Here is a 21,293-nt window from a genome sequence, read left to right on the forward strand (position 1 = left end):
CCGCGCTAACACAGCGCCTGATTGGCTGTAGCGCGAGTACCTCTCATCCCTCCCCACTGGGAGAGCTCGGCCAATCAGCTCTCTCTAGACCTAGCACCACTTGGGGGCCCATAACATTTCTTCAAGTTTATTCACAGTAACAGGTAAATTTCTTAAAGTAAATTTAGGCATGAGACGGACCTGTGATCATCCTGCAGCTGTCTAGACGGATTCTCCTCTGCGTAGCTCTGATCCACTGACCTGCGACCTCTGAAGTGGTAGGACAGGGCGTTGAACTGACCTTTGGTGCGACAGTCTGTGGATTTCATCAGAGTTGCACTTTAGAAAAAAACCCATCAACGCTGCTTTTATGCAGAAAAAAAGCAATAAAACAAAGTGTGATGATGTAAAACTGGCTGTGAAATTAAAGGGAAACACCAGATCTTAAATTCCTCTAAAAATCATTAGTCAGGGTTTAGCCAGAGCTCGATACTAATTCATATCTATTTTAATATTCACTTCCCAAATTATGTGTAATTAAACTGCGTTCAATCTAAAAGTTGATGCTCAATCTCCTCCCCTTCTGTAAGATCCACACCAGCAGGTCAGTGCGTCCAGTCGTACAGAGAACCAGACCTGAGATAACGATTCAGCTCAACAACAACTACACACATGGATGATTCATAAATATTCTCTTTCTTTCCTTACTATTTACATTTTATTATATTTCAGAACTATAAAATGAACATCACGTAAAGTAAAAAATGTCCATCAGTATAATGTAAACAATAGGTGGAGGATTCAGGAGAAGGTAGTGTATGATTTCGAAAGAAATGAGTGGATTATACAGGAACCCTACAACATTATCATTACTGCATCACTGACGGACACATCGGCGTCTCTGCTCTCACAAGAATGTATTTTTTTTAGTGAGATTCCAAACAAAAGCGATTTAAACATAACCTGAATCATTTTAATTAGACAGCAAATTTAAATTCGAAGTTTATTTGTCACGAACACAGTCATACCCAGTACGATATGCAGTGAAGCGCTCAGACGACCGCCAGTGACCTTAAAATAAAAGACTATAGATAAGAAATAAATATGAATAAAAAAGCAATACAATAGAAAAAAAATGTAACTAGGATAAAAATAAAAATGTTCTGTACAAATAAAGACATTCTGTACAATATAGAAAAATATAGAAAATATAGAAATTTAGTGTAAATCAGAAAAATGACTGTGCAAATATGCATTAAAAGTGTCTAAGAGCAGCGCTGTAAGGAGACTAGATGATCACACACGCGTGCCGGTGCAGACCGAGTTTATTAAAGATTATAATCTCGTCCCTGGACTCACCTTCACAGCAGTCCTGCCACATCCGCAGGTCGATCTTGGGCACGTCCTCACAGCTCCCATACCCGTGTGGAAACTCCGCCACGGTGAAGACGTCCGGCTGAACGCGGGTGATGTTGTCGCCGTTGTCACACAGCACGCGGGTAAGAGACGCCTGCTTCAGCTGAGTCAACTGAGCCGGACTGAACACTCCGGGGTTCTCGTACCAAAACCTGGGAAAAAAATCAACACACAGAAACACAGCAAGTGTGTACAGTACCAGTCAAAAGTCTGGACACAAGTTTGATTTATTTAATGCCTACATTCTAGAACCAAACTGGATACTGGAACGCTGAAATAACAGACTGTCCAGTGGTTAAAACGTCAGTGTACCTGTCACCGTCTCGCACCCGCTTAAATTGCGTGGCCAGCAGACACATGAGGGTCGGCCCCAGTCTGCTTCCAGGAACAAGATCCTCCGCCATCAAAGCAGGGAACAGATCAACGTTCAGCGGAGTGCCATAGAGCCTGCAGTCAGGTGATATTAATTACAAAACAATACCAATTAATATTACACTATGGAGCTGTACGACTCAATTCATCAGGCCTTTACCTCTGAAGCTTCTCGCGAACAGTGGGGCTGCGAATTTCATTCCTCAGGTCATCAAACGTCTGCGCGGATGTGAGATTGCAGAAGACTCTGTAGTCGTTATAGGGAGGGATGCCATGATCACGCCCTCTTTGGATGTTCATGGCAGCGAGGTCCAGTGCCACAGCGTGGGCCATGGAGAAGAGGCGCTCCGTCAGGTCTGTGTTCAGCATCTGTGTGGTCACTCGCATCTTTCCCGCCACTCCGAACAGCCCACGCAGCAGCGGGTCGATGCCCCCCTCGTTCACAATGCGGAAGGGAGAGAAGAAAGCCTTGTGCAGAGCGATGTGTCCCTGCTGGATGGGCTGGAAGTTTTCATCTAATCGATATAAAATGGGATTGATGAGGGTGTGGCCAAAGCGGAAAGCGGCGGTGGCGAATGCATTAAAGATCCCCGCATTGACGTTGGGGTCGTAGCCGCGGTAGCTGCCCATCATCCTCATGCCTGCTTCACCGAGTATTTTGGGCAGCCAGTGGTTGTAGGTTATGTGCTGCATCTGCGCACCCACTATCTTGCGTGCCTCGTGGTAGATGGTGTCTCCATCCCAGTGTGGATTGAGGCGCAGCAGCTCCCTGGCGATGCGGTTATGCTCACGGAACCACACCGTGTGCATGGCTGTGAGACCCAACTGCTCGTTGGCACGGTGATCCCCGGCCAGGAAGCACGGGATGGGGCTCTCGTTCTCGTCACGCATGCACTCTGTGGGCGGCCCGCTGGCGAAGGGGAGGAGCGGCTTTCCCGTGCGCTGTACAATGCCCTGCCGCAGCATGCCCCGGTGCCCTGCCAGGTCTCTGATCTCCTCCGATTCGTGATGCGAGCTGCCGTACACATTGGAGGCATCGATGTAGGACGTCAGCTGGTTCATCTGCTCGCGAGGGTAGACGGAGTTCATGAGCAGTGATGTCATTCCACTGCCGCACACCGGGCTCGAGCGAACAAAGAACATGCAACGGGCTCCACTCCGGCGCTGCCGTGGATCGTTAGGCGGGAACATGACAGGGAAGCAGGGTGGGTCGTTGGTACAGACTGACGTACACAGCTGGCCATCTGAGAAACGGGACTGACTGAGTGACACTACGGTGGAGTCTAGGTCATGATCCAGGAACTGGCCCCACTGCATGAGCATGTGTGTGTACCTGTCGTCAGGCGTGATCGTTTCAGTGCCTATCATGGTGGTGGAAACGAGGCGGGGCAGAGGCAGAGGGAAGCCATTGTGTCGTCTCTCTGTGGCACCGCGTGGCAAGTTGAAGCCGTTGTCGTAGACGGACTTTAACAGCCGTTCGAAGGCAGTGAGCGAGGCGCCCCACATGGGGTGCTGCAGGTTGTTGCACGTGCCGTCATGGCTGCGGTATTTTTGATGAAAACAGATATCGGAGCAGTTGTTGTAGCGGCGGTGAGCCGTGCAGCCGGAAAGGTTTGCGATCGTATCCAAGAATCGCGGCGACACGAGGTCATTGTAACGGAAAGCTGAAAGAGGGTTCGAGTAAACATTTAGCAGGAGCAATGCTTACTGAAGTGCCAATGGCAGGAAAAATCTGATTTTATTCTTGGAATATGTGTTAATCTGAACAAATAAACACAGCAAATCATATAGACGTAACCGAAACCACATAAATCAATCAAGGCTGCAAACCCTTTTATCAGTCTAACTATCTTATATTTTCTTTTACCTTTTCCTCGTAGCTTTATTCTGCTTGTACACCATAAAGCAATGCATTTAATATAAAAGGAAAACAATTGTACATGGCTTTAGCTGCTCATCAAACAGGCCTAATGTCAGTTAGAGCACAGTGTGACGACATCAAGCTGTAAAAACATCAGGGTCTAACCTTGGCAATGCAAAGAGCCAGAGTGCCAGCGAGGCTCATATGGGAGCCGCTCCCTAAACTGCCTTACTCTTAAACACAAGCCGGCATTTGATTTGCCATAAAGTCATGGATAAACTAGAAGACAAGTCAAGAAATATAAAGTTCTATCTGACTTTTTATGGGGATAATAATTTTGGACTATAGACTTATTTAAATGCCACTGAATCTATGTGAAGATTAAAAGCCTTTAACCTGAAGTCAAAAAAAATGACAGACCTACCAGACACCCAGACCTACCATTCTTATTAATGTGCTAACAGAAGTGTAAAGGTGTGTAAAGACTATGAGATACCTGTCCCATTGGTGTCCACCATCAGGCCCTGGTTGACGTGCCGCTGGATAAGGAGAAGAGTTTGCTCAAAGATCTCTCCGGCTCTGGCCTGTTCCACCGTGTAAGGGTCACGAGGGTAGCGGAACAACGCCAGCAGCTCACCGGGAGTGCGAGGCGAGCTGCGTAAAATAAAAATCCAGACGCGCATGTGTTATATATGAACAAAGATATCATTATAGCGTTATATCAATATAAATATGCAACAGTATGATGGACATGGATGGATAACTGGCTTAGATTTAGTACCAACCACTGGAAGATTATTAGTTCAAATTTCAGGACAGAAAATCTGCTCGAGTTGTATCGCATCTCAACTGTAGGTTATATTGGATAAAAAAAATGTGCCAAATACTAAAATAATCCAGATTTTGGGGGAAGCACAGAATGTTGTATCAGTTTATGGATCTGAAGGCACTCTGGCAATCGATCCTACCTTTAAAGGAAATCATTGGAAAATTGACTCTTTATAAGAAAGAATGGAAAATTTGTTCAGTTTTCGGAAATTTATTAAAATGTATAATGAACTCTTTTTCTACAAAAATACTAAAATACCTCATATTATAGCATATAATCTAAAATGTATAAATATATATTCTCTACAATAGAGTCACATGAACACAGCCCCAATAACTTCACCGCGCTTTACTTTACACTTATCAGTAAGAGGAGTCCCGTACGGGGGAATAAAAGTGAAACAGCGCTAATAAAACTCACTAATCCTTATGGCACACGGTGGGAGCACCGAGCGGTTCACGTGTCTGTCAGACCGAACGATTCTCTCCCTTGAACTGGAACACAGACCGAGATCTCAGCCAGGAAAATGGAGAATACCAAACCTCGAGATAATTCACAAGTCCTTATTAGATTAAAGTTGACGGGAATGAGTGAGTGTTGAGTCGCTCTTTCAGCAGAGAGAAGGTCGGTCCGTCTGACAGATTGTGACACGGCAGAGCTACTGTACACACACACTCTACAGGCAACTTGGGAACACCAATTAGCCTAACCTGTAGGTCTTTGGACTGTGGGAGGAAACCGGAGAACCTGGAGGAAACCCACCAAGTACAGGGAGAACATGCAAACTCCATGCGCACAGAGGCGAGAATCGAACCTGGCTGGGAATCGAACCTGAACCCTGGAGGTGCAAAGCGACAGTGCTAACCACCACACCACCGCGCTGTGCGTTAAACAGCACATAAAATCATTTGCTTATTATTAACCATAACTACAGACGCGAGTATGTTCAGACTGCAGCATTAATATAAACAGAAGAGGAGAAACGGTGAAGTCACAGCGGAACAGCCGAACTCAGGACAGAGACACAAAACAATCTGCAAAAGAACATGGAAGTTTAGAAAGCAAGCTAAATCTGGACATTTAGGTGGAGTAAACAAAAAATAAAAAAACGAATAAAAACTCAATTAAATAAATAAAAAATATAGTTGAGAGCAATGATAAGCGGGTCCAAGCACCCTGCACCATCGCCACCCGAGTGCACCACACAATGATTTTAGAATAAAGGGAATCTCATGTCCCCGCCCGGGGCTCAGACTCTCAGGCATCCTAATGGCAGCAGAATCCAACCTGCCTGCAAATGTCCATTCGTTCTTGAGCCCCAAAAAGCTCTGGATGGTGTAAAAAAAAAGAAAGAAATAATAATAATAAAAAAAAATCTTAAAAGAACAAGAAGACGTATGTCTCGACCCTGTGATGCTCCACATCTTAACCTCACTTACAGTTTATAGAGATTTAACTGAACTTCAGCTCCATTACTGCCATGTTGTATAACGACACAATACACTATTACGTACTGCAGTGTATTAACACACACACAGAGCAAGACATTTTTTAATATAATCCTGATATCAAAGCCCTCAGTATCAGCTGATACACATCTGTACTGTAAAATGATATTTATTTATTTATTTATTCTATCTAACAAGTAAACATAACTCAGTTGCCCCAAATGTGTGTGTTTCTGTGTGTGTGTGTGTGTGTGTGTGTGTGTGTGTGTGTGTGTGTGTTAATGCTCCAGCTGAAATATCCCCCAACACTTCTTTCATGCCTTAAAGTGCTAGAACTGCACACACACACACACACACACACGCGCACATACACACGCGCACAGATGCACACACAAGCGCACAAACAGAAACGCACACACACAGAAACACACAGAAACACACGCACACACACATGGAGACACACACATGGACACACACACGGAGACACACACACGGAGACACACACACGGAGACACACACATGCACACACACACATGCACACACACATGCACACACACACATGCACACACACACATGCACACACACACGGACACACACGCACGCACGCACACACGCATGCACACACACATGCACACACACACACACACATGCACACACACATGCACACACACACGGACACACACACACATGCACACAAAAGACCCAACTGAATATCTACAAATGACTGAGAAGTCAATATATTGCCCAGTATGTCTCCTATAAATATTAAATCATTACTTTATGAAACAAAAGAATATTTTATCATAATATGAATCAACTTTCTCCTTAAAAAGCTTTGTGGTAAGAATCACATTACACCATGGTGAAGCCAGGGGTTTACACCCCAGTGACGATGGTGATGAAATCAGGTCTGATGTCTTCCAGGCCAGGGTCCGTCCCCCGGGACATCTCAGGATCGTTTCTGATTTCTCTTGTGTAACTCTCGAGTTCTCAATGTCTTCATATTGTTTAGATTTTTGGCAGTTTCTCTCTCTGGCAGCTATTTTTCCAATAAATGAGCTAAAGACCCCTTCAGCAATCATATCCTGAGAAACGCACACACACACACACACACTGCACATGTTCCTGAACAGGCTGGCATTGCCTTTTGACACACAGCATGTGCAATCCAACAGCTGACAGAGTTTAAACTCCAGCTCTCCTAACATAACACCGAGACCGTCTCTGAGCCAAGAGACATTCCTCCAGCATTACATAAGCTCGACTCCCGAGAGTCAGAAGTGTTTCCGTATGCCCGTGTGGTGAGATGTGGGTGAGGATGCCGTGCTCACCCGTCGAAGAGGTGCCTCCTGGTGGAGTCTATGGCGCTGTCCACACTACGGATGGCCTCCTCGAGAGACGTCGAGACGAACGGATCTCCCTCTCTGCTCACCTGCGGTACTGCGGAAGGAAAGCAGAGACGTCATGAGCCGAGATAAGAAACCGCTTCACACGGAAAACTACTCCCTGTTAGCTGAGCCAGAGACAGAACTGATGTCTAGACCCGGAGGTTCTTCATGTGTTTGATGTAATAAATGCTTTCGAATGATTAACGCCGCCTGAGCTACATCCTGAAAAATATCAAACACTAAAATATTTATAACAGCACCTGTCTAAAGGCAGAAGTTCATCCAAGAGTGCTTTTGATAAAAGCAATAGAACACTTTAAATCTCAAGGCTGGTTTATATTTCTGAACATTTCTGAAATACACTGGCTGGTAAACTTTTTTTTTTTTGACATTTCAGAAATGTTAAATTATTGGGCTGCGTCAAGCAAAGAAAAGAACTAAGGAGATTTTAAAAACCAGAGGAGAAACAGAAGACATGTTTACTAGTTAAAGTTAGAGCATTTACACACACACACACACACACACACACACACACACACACACACTCAAAAAAAGTCTTCAGTTACAGAGCTAGGGATCATAAAGACTGGACTTTGGAGTGATGGAAAAAGGTCATGTGACCTGATGAGTCCAGACTGAGTCTATTCCAGAGTGATGGGCGTGTCAGGGTGAGAAGGGAAGGACATGAAGCGATGCTCCCATCATGCATAGTGTCCACTGTACAAGCCTCTGGAGACAGTGTTATGATCTGGGGTTGATCAGTTACTCAGGTCTAGACTCAGTAACGTTATGGGGCAATAAAATGAAGTTAGCTGACCACCTGAATGTACTGAACCACCAGAGGATCCTGCAGCGTCACACCCAATCATAATGTTCAAGAATAAAGATCCACAGGAGAACTGAAGAAAGAGTCTCCAGTTTAGAAAAATCAGAAGAACACAGATGATTCTTTTCATACCTTGTACAGTTAGCACCATGCTAACCGATAAGTATCCGATAGAGTTACGAGCAACACACTCATAACGCCCGGCATCAGCAAGACCCACATCATTCACCTCCAGATAACCGTCAGGGTTAATGTGAAACTTCCCACTCTCTGTCACCTGAACACCGTCCTGCACATCACAGACAGAGACACAGACAGACAGAGACACAGACAGAGACACAGACAGACAGAGACACAGAGACAACAGTGAGAAACAAGATAGAAGGAGAGAGAGAGCGTTGGACAAAAATACACGGCAGTGGTGCAGCAGAGGGGTCAGAGGTCACCTTGTTCCAGGTGATGACAGGCGAGGGTTCTCCATGAGCGCTGCACGGAATCTGGGCGTCATTACCGGACTCTACGGTCATGTCCCTCGGAGCATTGGTGAAAACAGGCGTCACTGATGATTTAAAAACACGTGTTAATATTTATAGTGCGAAGGCGTCGCAGCAAAGCATGGGCAGGTTTAAAAAGGTACACGATGTGAAAAAGCTCATTATAACAGGACTGTGAGTTACACAGAACATCATGTGACTCCATCTCATTATTATACAACAAATAAATCCTCCTTCCTCCTTCTCCCTCTTCCTCCTTCTCCCTCCTCCTCCTTCTCCCTCCTCCTCCTCCTTCACCCTCTTCCTCCTTCACCCTCTTCCTCCTTCTCCCTCTTCCTCCTTCACCCTCTTCCTCCTTCTCCCTCCTCCTCCTTCTCCCTCCTCCTCCTTCTCCCTCTTCCTCCTTCTCCCTCCTCCTCCTTCTCCCTCCTCCTCCTTCTCCCTCCTCCTCCTTCTCCCTCTTCCTCCTTCTCCCTCCTCCTCCTTCTCCCTCTGCCTCCTTCTCCCTCCTCCTCCTTCTCCCTCCTCCTCCTTCTCCCTCCTCCTCCTTCTCCCTCCTCCTCCTTCTCCCTCCTCCTCCTTCTCCCTCATCCTCCTTCTCCCTCCTCCTCCTTCTCCCTCCTCCTCCTTCTCCCTCCTCCTCCTTCTCCCTCTTCCTCCTTCTCCCTCCTCCTCCTTCTCCCTCCTCCTCCTTCTCCCTCTTCCTCCTTCTCCCTCCTCCTCCTTCTCCCTCTTCCTCCTTCTCCCTCCTCCTCCTTCTCCCTCTTCCTCCTTCTCCCTCTTCCTTCTTCTCCCTCTTCCTCCTTCTCCCTACCTGCCTGGTGGAAACCCCACCTCGAGGACTCGGAAACTTCACTTGGACTCGCGTGTGTATGAAGGCGGCATCACGCAGCCGCACTTTGATGTTCGTGTTAACAACAGTTACTACACAGAAAACATGTGGGAATTACAGAGCCGTGCGCTTTCCTGAGTTTCCCTTAAGCCTGTAATTTCACTTAAGAGCTGGTTTAAGCCTCACACAGCGCCCTGCCACATGTCTGTCACTGAGGCTTTATGGAGACATTGTCGCTGTAATCACCGCCTCCTCTGTATGTAAACGACTACTGCACATAGTCTGCACGATTACGGGAAACACGAAGGAAACACAAGCAGAATTTCTCCCAAACCGATCAGTGTAGATATTTATAGTGTTTTCACTCTGATCTCTCATCACTGCTTGGTCACTTATTCTCATGAGGACTCGCGATGATGTCACCGTGTACACCGAGTCGGCGCACAGACAGACTCTTTACTTGAATAGAATTACACTGAAAACACATTTAACAGAAATATAAACACGGGTTATTGAGATGCTGGAGGAAATCTCACCTCTCTGTTGGATGTTAAGTTGCACGGCTGCTCTAACAGATCCAACAGGGTTAACAGCCTGGCACTCGTACTGACCCTGGTCATGAGGCGCCACTCGAGAGATACGCAGTGTGCCGGTGGACAGGACAGCGTGGCGTCCATCAACATGGAGAGGACTCCCTGGGATTGCAACAAGAAAAGTTTTCATGAGCATAAGTTATGCTGTTTCTCAGAGAGTCAGTAAACCAGATGTTACTTTGGAACAATTAAGACAAATATGTTGAATGATCCATAAAATGCTTAACATTTTGTTGCATAATTATTGACCATATTTATCAATAACACAAAACATATACCAAGTTTAAAAAAAGTTACTTCAGAAAAGATCATATGTATGTATGTTTTAAATGTAAAAATTATGTTTTGATTGAACATAGAAAATTTATGGAAGTGTGTATGTGTGTATGTATATGTATGTATCTATCTCACTCACTCATCATCTACACATTCACACACTACGGGCGATCCGGGAACGCCAACTAGCCTAACCTGCATCTACACACTTATTTATTATTTTTTTATACCAAACATTCATTTATTTATTTATTTATCTTTAGTAATGCTGCAGTCTGGTCAACATGAGAGTGGATCCAGAACCGGTCCTGATGAGCAGGACGGTGAGCGGTGTGAGAGACACATGGACCTTCACATGGAGACAGAAAACAGAATCAATCCTAACAGAAGGGTAGTGATCTTTCAGTAATGATTACTCAATTACTCAGGTTTGCACACTTGGGTTTTAGTCTCAATGTCTGAAATTCATATCCGACAGACACTGTTAGAGTCCCATGGTCTAATGGTCTGGACTAGAGTATTAACAAAAATAACATAACTTTTTGCAGACTATGATTGAACTCTGACTAGCACTGACTCTACAGGGAACATCTTAAAATATACAGAATGGTTTATTCAGAGTTGTATTATTATTATTGATATTATTATTATTATTATTATTATTATTATTATTATTATAGCTGGGACGATCATTGATTATATAGTATAGTGTATATATATAGTGTATAGTAAGTGATGGTGCTTCTCCGTTTGAAGATTGGATCAACTATTTAATTATGAATGGATGACAGATTTCTAGTTTATTTTATCATGTCCTTCCCTTCTCACCCTGACACGCCCATCACTCTGGGATAGGCTCAGTCTGGACTCATCACTACCCTTATACCATTAGACCCTTATACCCTTATACCATTAGACTGATACACACACCCTTATCTTGGCCACACCCACAGGATACGACTTCCTTAATACTAGTAATTATTTAATGGAAGCGTCTTAACAATTAGTTTCGTTAAACCCAGGTGGTGCATATTTTTGGCAGACGGTGTATGTGATTCTCATCCACTACTTTTCACTGAATAATTACTTTTTTACTTTCTTTAACTATTACATCCAAAATGACACTTTAAACTTCTTCTTACAAAAATCTGAAAAAAGATAATCCAAACATCATATTTATATAGCAGTTTCTTTTAGACTTAGTCCTGAGTTACATGAGGTGTAGCTCAGTGGTTAAGGACTACGGTTTGAAAGGCCCGGGGTTTAAATCCCACAACCACTAAGTTGTCCCTGTTGGGCCCTGGAGCGAGGCCCCTAACCCTCAACTGCTCAGGTGTATAATGATATAATAATGTAAGTCGCTCTGGATAAGGGCGACGATAACTAAATGTAAACGTAAGATGAAAAAGTGTGAAAACTGTATTTTAAATAAATAAATAAATGAAGACATAAAGCAGATAAAGGATGAAGCGTAGGTCCATTAAATGGTCTCACCGCTGCGCGTCCAGGCTATGAAGGGCTGAGGGTTGCCTGTAGCTTCACAGAGGAAATCCACCGTGTGACCTTCTAACACCGTCTGGTCCTGCGGGGTGACTGTGAACTGAGGAACAGCTGCGTGAGGAACACATACAGAGAGGTGCAACTGATTTATAGTCAGAGTCAGAGAGCTTTAGTTTTAGAAGTGTGAGAATAAACAGAACTGAACCTTTGCTCTTTGCTGTTTTCTTTTATCTTGTTGTCTTATATGTTTCCAATGAGGCATGGGACTTCAGAGAAACTTTAACAAAGAAGGTCTAATTACTCCTTATTAAAACTGTTTAAGTCCTATCTAGAGTAAAGACAACTTTCCCGCATCATGCTACTGAGTCTCATTAACCATTTGTTATTGAATGAGTATTGATTGTGCAGTAATTGGTATTGACGGTGTGTGTGTGCAGTACTCTCAGATCGCTCCTCTTCCCCTCTCTAACCTTGCACTATGATGTGTGCAGTGGCGTGGATGGTGTCCACATTATTGCTGGCGTAGCAGGTGTACTGGCCCCCGTCCTCCTGGTGGACATTCTGGATGTAAAGTCCTCCTGAGGGTGTGATGCTGACGCGAGGATCGCTGGGTAGAGGGCTGCGGTCTGCTCTCGTCCACGTCACGCGGGGGTGAGGCTGTCCCGCGGCGCTGCACTCCAGAGTCACGCTCTCTCCCACCAGCACCTCCGTGTTCTGGGGCTGGATCACAAAACTAGGCCGAGCTGCAGAGGATCACACAGAGGACAAACACACTGCTCAGTCGTCCCCGTGCTGGAAGAACGACAAGCCAAAGACAACGGAAGGAAGGAAGAACAATGGACGTTTTACATCGAACAACTTAAATGTGAGTTTATTAGTTTATGAATATAAAAAGGCGATTCAAAGTGGGTTTTTTTTCACCACTTCTGACTGACGCTGTGGATTCTGAACAGATGAGGAACATCTGTTTTAAATTTGATGCATACTGCTCTCACAATTCATCTTTAAATGCTTTTCAACATTGTGTTTGTGTCTAAAACGAGCCACGTCATTAGATTGTTAGTCAGACCAGAGGGGGTAAAGACGATGAGGAAGCCATTAAAGTTCATAAAAAATCAGGACCAAAGTTTATTAAAACGTTTCTAATTAACAGGACATCTGCATTCATGTAGTGGAACCAGCAAAACACAGCGAACTACACACACAGTGCAGAGGTGAGGTTCGAATCCCCAACCTTGATTGTCCTGAACACTAAGTCGCCCTGCCGCACTGAGCAAATGATAATTATTACTTTAAAAAAAAAAAAAGTTTTTTTCTGCTATTCTGTATTAAGTGCATATAAAGTTCACTGAAGACACCTGAGAGGTACAACTGCTGATGCACGATTCATTTGGGGAGAATATGTGTTTTCTAAATCACAACTGGCATGTACTGTAAAAATGATTGAGAACCAAACCAACATTTTACTAACATTTAAAAAATAGTTGTTAATTTGAAGAATGTTTAGAATATTCTGAACTGAATTATTTTGAATTCCATATTGAACTTTTTCCAGGAAAAAGGGAGAAATATTCCTGTTTTAATTCCCATCAACCTCCAACCGTCCTGCAAAAGCAGTGTCTGTAAAGTTCACATCAGAGTTAGTTTAAAAAATCCACCGTATTATCAGATCTTTAGTCTAATTGTAAATTGAGCAAATCATTCATCTAAAACACACCCTGTTATGAGAAGATCCACAGAGGTCCAAGAATTTTAATTACATTAAAAATAAAACATTACAGTGATGGACACATTTTATTATAACAGTAAATTCTCACAAAGTCTGTATTTTGTTCCTGAGATGTTCAATATGAAAGTATGAGACTTACATGACGTGCCAAAGTAGCGCAGCGTGACCTCTCCTGTTTTGACCTCTCCGGCCACGTTCTTGGCCATGCACTGGTACACGCCCTGGTCCGTCTCCCTGGTGTCCTGAATCATCAGCGTCCCGTCTTCCAGAAGATTTAGACGCGAGTCATCTTGCATGTTAAGGGCGTTGCTATAAAAACAAACAGAGTCGACAAATTCATCTGTGTAAATTGTAGCTCTGTAAACAATGAGCAAACTGAAATATAAACTCATAAATATAAACTTCTAGCTGTAATGTACTTGTTATTCTTTAGATTAGAAGTTGCTCTCACTTGTTCCTCAGCCAGATGATCTGGGGTTTGGGGTTGCCCTCTGCCCTGCACATGAAGTACACAGTGTTCCCTGAGGTCACGTCTACATCCCGTGGCTCGGACGTGATACGAGGAACCTCTACAGTCACGTCGAGCAGAAGTGGGGGAGGAGGAGGAGGAGGAGGGGGGGGGGGTGCGTCGGTGCGGGAAAAGAAAAAACACACACAGAGTGATGTTACTGGAGCTGAGTTAGTGTGATGGAGACAGAACAACTTCTGTTCATTTAAACATCTCGACAATTAAAAGAAAGATTTCCTTCAGTCCTTTACTGCATTTCACATTCATTAAACCAACTGGAGAGATTTAACACGTTTACGTTCCCGAGTCAGAGAGGGACGGGGCATACGGGAACAGAACTTCATTCTCATGTGACCTAAACACCAATAAGTCAGGAGAGTACACGCATTCTGCCATGTTACACACACACACACACACACACACACACGCTGAAACACAAAGCAGTCAGTTGTGTGTTCGTGTCCACTTGCCGTCCTGCACCACACACCCCTGCTTGCCTCATTAACACTTTCTGACATGATAATTATAGGCGTGTTTTCCAGCGCCACTCAAACTGCCACCATTCCACACCACATGCAGTCGAGTGGCAGCGCCACATGGGGATGAGCCGTGTTTCTACAGCTGCTGGGGCTCGACGTGTATCGCTCCAGAGAAGAAAGCGTGAGACATTCCAGTGCGTTAGGAGATGGTTTACACCAACAGGCCTGGGCACGCTGCTGGCAAATTAGCCGAGGGAGTTTGTGGCTCCTTTGTAGTCTATAGGCAGCTGCCGTGTACTTATAGCTCGGTGGGTTACATACTGTAAGAGAAAGCAGCGGAGCGTTCCAGGTCGCTTCACATGGAACAAGAAGGAACTTGCTGTGAGGAACAATGAGCCCAGGTCCGCCCACATCGGAGCGATCCGAGAACGTCTGGTGTGTTTTACCGCTGAGCGCCGCCCCCCACCCCCTGCTACACCCCCCACCCCCCTGCTACCCCCCCACCCCCCCCTTATTTATTTACCAGCTGCTGAGACTCAGGGTGTTCCATCTGACCCAGGACTCACTCTGGCAGAACATTCAATGTGGAGGAGGATAAATACATTCACAGCGTTACATCTGGAGAGCCACTCTTAACCGCGCGTTTATGCTAGTGAGGAACGCGGTGCTGCCACTCAGGGCACGACTCGGACGAGTGTGTGTGGATACCACTTCATCTAAAACTGCTCAGTCTCACTTTTAAATGGGAATAGTTGAAACGTTAACAATCTGCTGTACAGTTTACGTCCATCAATGGTAAACATAGACTTTTATTATAATACACAAACACACAACTTCAATCCAGGATTAGCCGTTAACAGTTTTTCTAATTTTGCACATCAAACTGAAGCAGGTGGACATCGTGTGGTTCAGTACTGAGGAACAGACGTACCGGATCCGTCACTTTACTGCCTCGTTACTAATTGGTGTAAAAAACAAACAAAAAAAACGCTACATTTATTTGATTAATAATATTCATCCATCCAACGCCTGTACTGCACATCTGTGTAGAGTCGCAGAGGGCATGGGGTCTAATCCCAGGACAAGGTGGGGTACGTCCTGAATGGCGTGGCAATTCATTGCAGGCCACACACACACACACACACACCAGGCCACAATCTCGAGACCGAGTTCACTTTATTCCTCATTCTGATGTTCTGATGGGACTGAATGACTTTATGATCAGGTCGACGCCACATGATGGTCCGGCAGGATGACCGTGTGAGTGAACTGGTATCGGTGTCAGTCTTACCACAGTTGAGCTCCTCTGCAGTTAAAGTGGCCACAGATCGGCCCTGCAGGCGGTTGGGGTGTTCACACGTGGCAGCAGCCTGGGCATTGCCAGACTCGGCGTACTGCTTCAGCAGGTCTGCCAGCCACAACAGCTCACAATCACAATTCAGTGTGTTTGAGTCGAGACGCCTAAACAAGGACACACAGATTGTATTTAAAGTCCTGTCCAATGCATTTTACTACCTAATGTATATAAAATTTATATATCAAAATGTAATATAAACATGCAACCACTCTAATGATGTAAATCAACAACAACTAAAAATTCAAGTATCCTTTCATAATCTTAACATCGACTCATTCTGTTCTCGTCGAATCTCTCAGGTCGTGATCCTGAGATCAGAATGAGACGAATGGAGCTGTCAGTTTGTCCACTAACACAGTGTAAGACTGTAAGACTATGAGACGGCTCTGCGCCGCGTCTCCTCTCGTGTGTGTTCTCTCTGAGGACTCACAGTCTCTTCATGGACTGCAGATGGGAGAAAGTCCCCAGTGAAAGGTGTGTTATTCTGTTGTTGTGCAAAAACCTGTCAAAGGCAAAAAGACAAACAATGAACATGGAGGTAAGAATCGACTGGAATCATCTCACTTCATCCATAGACACAAAACAACAGGGTGGAATTTTACATTAAATATAAATGATTAGAGATAAACACTGCCAGCGTTCGGCTGCTCCAGGAAACACATTCAAGTATTTACAGGATATTTTACACTCGGCCCTGCAGGAGAGAAAATACTCCCAGACTCTTGTGTAACATTTAAAGTAATGCAAAGAACACAAGTTGGTCTAAAACTCGTCCACGCAGTACTTGGAGCGACCATATGCTCCCTGAAAGGCCATTCCTCCGAGACGCTGTTATTTTATACAGGAAATATTACAACTTCTTTCCCAGAGTTTGTGTAATCATGGCTCCGCTCTTTACCAAACATGTTCTGGAACTTCAAACAGCATCCATCATCAATCATTCAGCAGTATTAAAAACAGATGACCAGGCTCACTGCATTATGAGAAAGAATGCCATCTTCCATTAAGCGCGAGCTGAGCTGAGAGACACTTCCACTTCCTGTCTGGCGAGAGTCCCACGGACACACTAACCTAGAAAAATATTCCATTCTAACATGTCTGAGAAGAAACCCTAGACTGATTTGTCCTGTGTGGCAGCTTTATAAGCACTTCCTGCACCTGGGAGCTTTAACGCTCTCTCTCCCTCTCTCTCCCTCTCTCTCCCTCTCCCTTTCTCCCTCTCTCTCCCTCTCTCTCCCTCTCTCTCTCTCTCCCTCTCTCCCCTCTCTCTCTCTCTCCCTCTCTCTCCCTCTCTCCCCCTCTCTCCCTCTCTCTCTCTCTCTCCCTCCCCCTCTCCCTCTCTCTCCCCCTCTCTCTCTCTCTCTCCCTCTCTCCCCCTCTCTCTCTCCCTCCCCCTCTCTCTCTCCCTCTCTCCCCCTCTCCCTCTCTCTCCCTCTCTCCCCCTCTCTCTCTCTCTCCCTCTCTCCCCCTCTCTCTCTCCCTCTCCCTCTCTCCCCCTCTCTCTCTCTCTCCCTCTCTCTCCCCCTCTCTCCCTCTCTCTCCCCCCCCTCTCCCTCTCTCTCCCTCTCTCTCCCTTTCTCCCTCTCTCCCTCTCTCTCTCTCTCCCTCTCTCTCTCTCTTTGTGTGAACCCAGGTGGCTCCTTCATCCTGTTCTCATTGGAACTGGAAAAGAAAGCTGGATTCCAGCACGTCACCCCATAAACGGAGGTGAAATAAAGGAATCGGAGCAGCTAAGAAAACTCCAAGCGTCTGGTATAAAGTCTAAGAGTGTGAAGCAGATTTACATTATTATATATAATATTATTCTACTACAAGTCTGGCTCATGTTTAATCCTGGGGTGACGTGAGACCAGTCCCAGAGATACTGTAAGTCTCTGCATCACTGATTCTACTTACTAAAAAAAGTGAAACTGGATAATCATAGAATAATTTAACGAATCATCACTCCAAGTTCTACAGGAATTTCTGCACATAAACCCGCTCCCATGTCACGCTGGAGACTTTATCTGCTTTTCATTCCACCAGCGCATTGTAGTTTCAAAATAATCAACATGCTGACTATTATCATAAATAAAGTTTACATAGTGTGTTAGATGACACTCATCTACATGCTGCTTTGATCTGCAGTCCAAAGACTTAGAAACTGTTGAAACATGGTGCAGTTAATGGATCCTAAAGCAGGAATATCAGAGAGATGATATCCTGGAGGGACTTACAGCCGTTCCAGTTTGGGCAAGTGAGTGAAGGACTCGGGTTCTAACGCTTCGATGTTGTTAAAATGGAGATATCTGTAAGAAAAACAAGAAGAGACATCATATAAAAATTGTACATTTATTTATTACAGGAATTTTGCTCTTCTATTTCTGCTTCAGGATTCCAAATGCCTTTCAATTTTATTCTCAACAGAAATATTCAATTTGATCGCCATGTGGTTTAACAGTAACACACTAGATTTGGGAGAGTTTTCCCTCTACGATTCTCGAGACTTCCACCAGAAAATGGACTCTGAAGCGGCCGCTCGGCTCGATGGATTGTACACTTTTGTAACTATAAGCCTGGCAAATTTCATATCTAATTCACTCATTCGAATCCAGTTTGTTTCTGTGCCAGACAGGCAAGACAAATAAATTATTCACGTCTGTTACTTTCTTCAAAAATATTCAGTGACGTAGATGGAATTTAATAAAGGCTTAGATGTGAAAGCCAATTAGCAAAAATAAAACTAAAATACCGCTTTTAAATCCTAAACAGCAGCCCAACGGACGTTTAGGTCATTTCAGTCCTCGATCCATAAACGCCAGCTATTTGGTTTTGTTGCTTTTTTTTCTTCTTAAAGCTCCCGAAACCAATTTTATCTGACAAAGCAAAAAGAACCCACTGACTATGTGCTTTTTTTTAATCATGCATGCTTGGGTTTGTCATTATCTAATCAAACCGAGCTGAAAACATGATACCAACACTCGGGCAACTGCAAAATAGGTTGTTTAGTTATGATTTCTGACTTTCTCACACATATTTGAGGTTACAGAGACTTTTGTTTTGCTGGGAAAAGTAATGATACTATAAACACACGGTCAGAAAGCCTCGATCATCACGGAGTTAAAATATGTGGTTCTGCCCCCCAGGCACAACAGAAGGCCTTCGCCCCGCGCCGTGCCCCCGCGGTAGGTGGGATGGCAGAGGGCATCTGTGAGCTGACGCAGACGGGCTGCGTTTTACCCCTCTGAGGAATCAGCACTCCCTATTCACCCAAAAGTTGAATTGAACTGAAGAATTTGAGTTAGATCATCACTAACGGGAAGCTTTCTTATGTTAAACACTAAGTTAGTTTAATGACTTTAACTATGTCTTAATAATTTAGAGTTTTTTCAGTGTTTTCCTTTTTTATAGCTGATGGACTTTTTTCTTTTTTATCATTATTTACCCCTATTTATTTTTATTGATATTTAAATAGTAATAAAACCCCCTCATTTAAATATGTTAATAGACGTATCGTTCTTCTCACTGCAGAACTGCTGCTGGTCACTCGGACAGTTTCGCTGCTTCTGTTCAGTCACATCTCAACATCTGCGATCCAGAGATACGGGGTCACGGGGTTAATGTTGCAAAAACCGCTCGCCACACGTCACCTGTATGTCGTTACTGAGGCTTTAGTGCGACGCGAGAGCTGAGCGTGAGTCGTCTAATCACTGCAGAAGCCGATCGATTTAAACTGAAAGAGGACACGAGTGGAGACTAATAAGAGAAGAGATAAAAACCTCACTTACAGCTGTTCCAGAGAGACGAGTCCCTTGAATGCTTGTCGGTCTATCGACTGGATTTCATTCTTGTACAAATAGCTTTGAAGAAATAAACATGTTAGTTACAGTCAGGTTAGGAGTATCATCTAACGTAAGGAAATAAATTATATAATTACATAATTCACCTAAAAGTCACATGTTTTGACTGCAACATGCATTGCTGAAATGTTAATATTTATACACGAGGACATGCTGTCTGTAGAAATGTGTGTGTTTAGTGTTTAGCAGAGGGCTGTGATCTGACAGGACGATGTGTTGTCTGGGACTGAAGTGGTCTGGTTTATCCATCAGAGTGGGATGTGAAGGGGCGAGTGCACGCAGGAGGATGGGAGTTTGGTGTTGGTGAGGCAGAGATGCATCGTGGGAAACAGGAACTCAGTACTGAGACTCTCCCCTCCAGGGACCGCGGGTTCCGTCAGTCAGAGTTTGGCTAAATAACACAAAGCTCTGGAAGCTCAGGTGGAGATTTTACACAAATGACTTGACAACACGTCTCAGGCTAACTGCTCGGAGTGTTCGGTCAGACAAATAAAAACGCTGAGAGACACTGAAGGGCTCCACCAACATTCATTATAGACAAGAAAGAAGCAAATCACACTTTTATACACCGCCATATAGAGATTGGAGAGAAAAGCGGTTCAGTTATGAATCATGACTCTTTTCTGTGCATCGTATGACTCCACACTGACTTTATAAGATATATAAATATATATTTAAAAAGTTTTTACATTTATTATAGAGATGAAACGATCGATCGGCCACGAGTATTAAAAATCGCACACGTTAGAGGTCCAGCGCGCTCGCTGTCGAGTCGGGTTCTGAGCCTTTAAAGACGTTGAGGCAGTAAAATGTCACCGTGTCTTTATAACCCTGCAGGGGGCGCACTCTGAACTACACACACATTTTCATCCAGTGTGGAGGAAGTGAATATTCAGAACCTGCAGCAAGTCAGGCTTAATTTCCATTTGGACGACCAAGTAAGTGGCCCAGACCCTCAACTAGAAGTAAAATCCACTTATTTATATCAACTGCATGAAAGTTAAACCCAGCCCTACCGATCATCCCTGTTTTCTATTTTTAAAATACAGGAATGTGGAAATGTACTCTAATGCCCGGTCCAGAGACGTCATGTTGAGATGTCATGTTGTCACGCTTGGCACTAATCAGATTCACCCGCAGGATCCTTAAGTCTTAAACACTCAATTTAAGAGTCATTTCAAGACCATTGGAGGTAAACCTTTATAGCAGAGGTCATGTGTTTGTGCTATTGTCTCAGACTGAGTCATGGGGTTACTCGGAGTCAAGACCTGTCTGTAGCATTAAAGCTGTGTTTAGAGGAGCGCAAAATGACATCAGAAGTAATAACAGGAAAATGATTTTAAAGGTTGGGTTGGATTTTTAGACCAAACTGTAGTGACATTTAAAATATTTTTAAAAAACTGACTGAGTGAAGAAAACACACTTTGTAAAACACACTTTGTAAAACACACTTTGTAAAACACACTTTGTCCTGTCTGCTGAGAACAATTCAACTGCAGCTTGTGCAAAAGGCGCTTCTTGTAATTATGTGATTATATTACTCTATTTCTAAGCAAACTGCACCATT

General features: G+C 44.3%; 1 protein-coding gene across 1 annotated transcript in view; it reads right to left on the minus strand.

The window, feature by feature from the left end:
* The window catches only part of LOC128535578 (peroxidasin), a 59,091-nt gene that overhangs the window by 14,155 nt on the left and 23,643 nt on the right, over positions 1–21,293 (minus strand). Inside the window, exons 4-20 of the mRNA XM_053509578.1 lie at positions 19,655–19,726; positions 18,104–18,175; positions 16,318–16,389; positions 15,822–15,991; positions 13,995–14,112; positions 13,683–13,852; positions 12,285–12,557; positions 11,809–11,925; positions 9,982–10,140; positions 8,566–8,678; positions 8,252–8,408; positions 7,237–7,345; positions 4,125–4,282; positions 1,928–3,431; positions 1,708–1,842; positions 1,339–1,547; positions 181–295 (exon numbers count right to left, since the gene is read on the minus strand). Of these exons, the coding sequence (XP_053365553.1) occupies positions 181–295; positions 1,339–1,547; positions 1,708–1,842; positions 1,928–3,431; positions 4,125–4,282; positions 7,237–7,345; positions 8,252–8,408; positions 8,566–8,678; positions 9,982–10,140; positions 11,809–11,925; positions 12,285–12,557; positions 13,683–13,852; positions 13,995–14,112; positions 15,822–15,991; positions 16,318–16,389; positions 18,104–18,175; positions 19,655–19,726 (3,723 nt within the window). The remainder of the gene's footprint in view (positions 1–180; positions 296–1,338; positions 1,548–1,707; positions 1,843–1,927; positions 3,432–4,124; positions 4,283–7,236; positions 7,346–8,251; positions 8,409–8,565; positions 8,679–9,981; positions 10,141–11,808; positions 11,926–12,284; positions 12,558–13,682; positions 13,853–13,994; positions 14,113–15,821; positions 15,992–16,317; positions 16,390–18,103; positions 18,176–19,654; positions 19,727–21,293) is intronic.

This window comes from Clarias gariepinus, chromosome 13 (genome assembly GCF_024256425.1).
Source record: "Clarias gariepinus isolate MV-2021 ecotype Netherlands chromosome 13, CGAR_prim_01v2, whole genome shotgun sequence".
NCBI lineage: Eukaryota > Metazoa > Chordata > Actinopteri > Siluriformes > Clariidae > Clarias > Clarias gariepinus.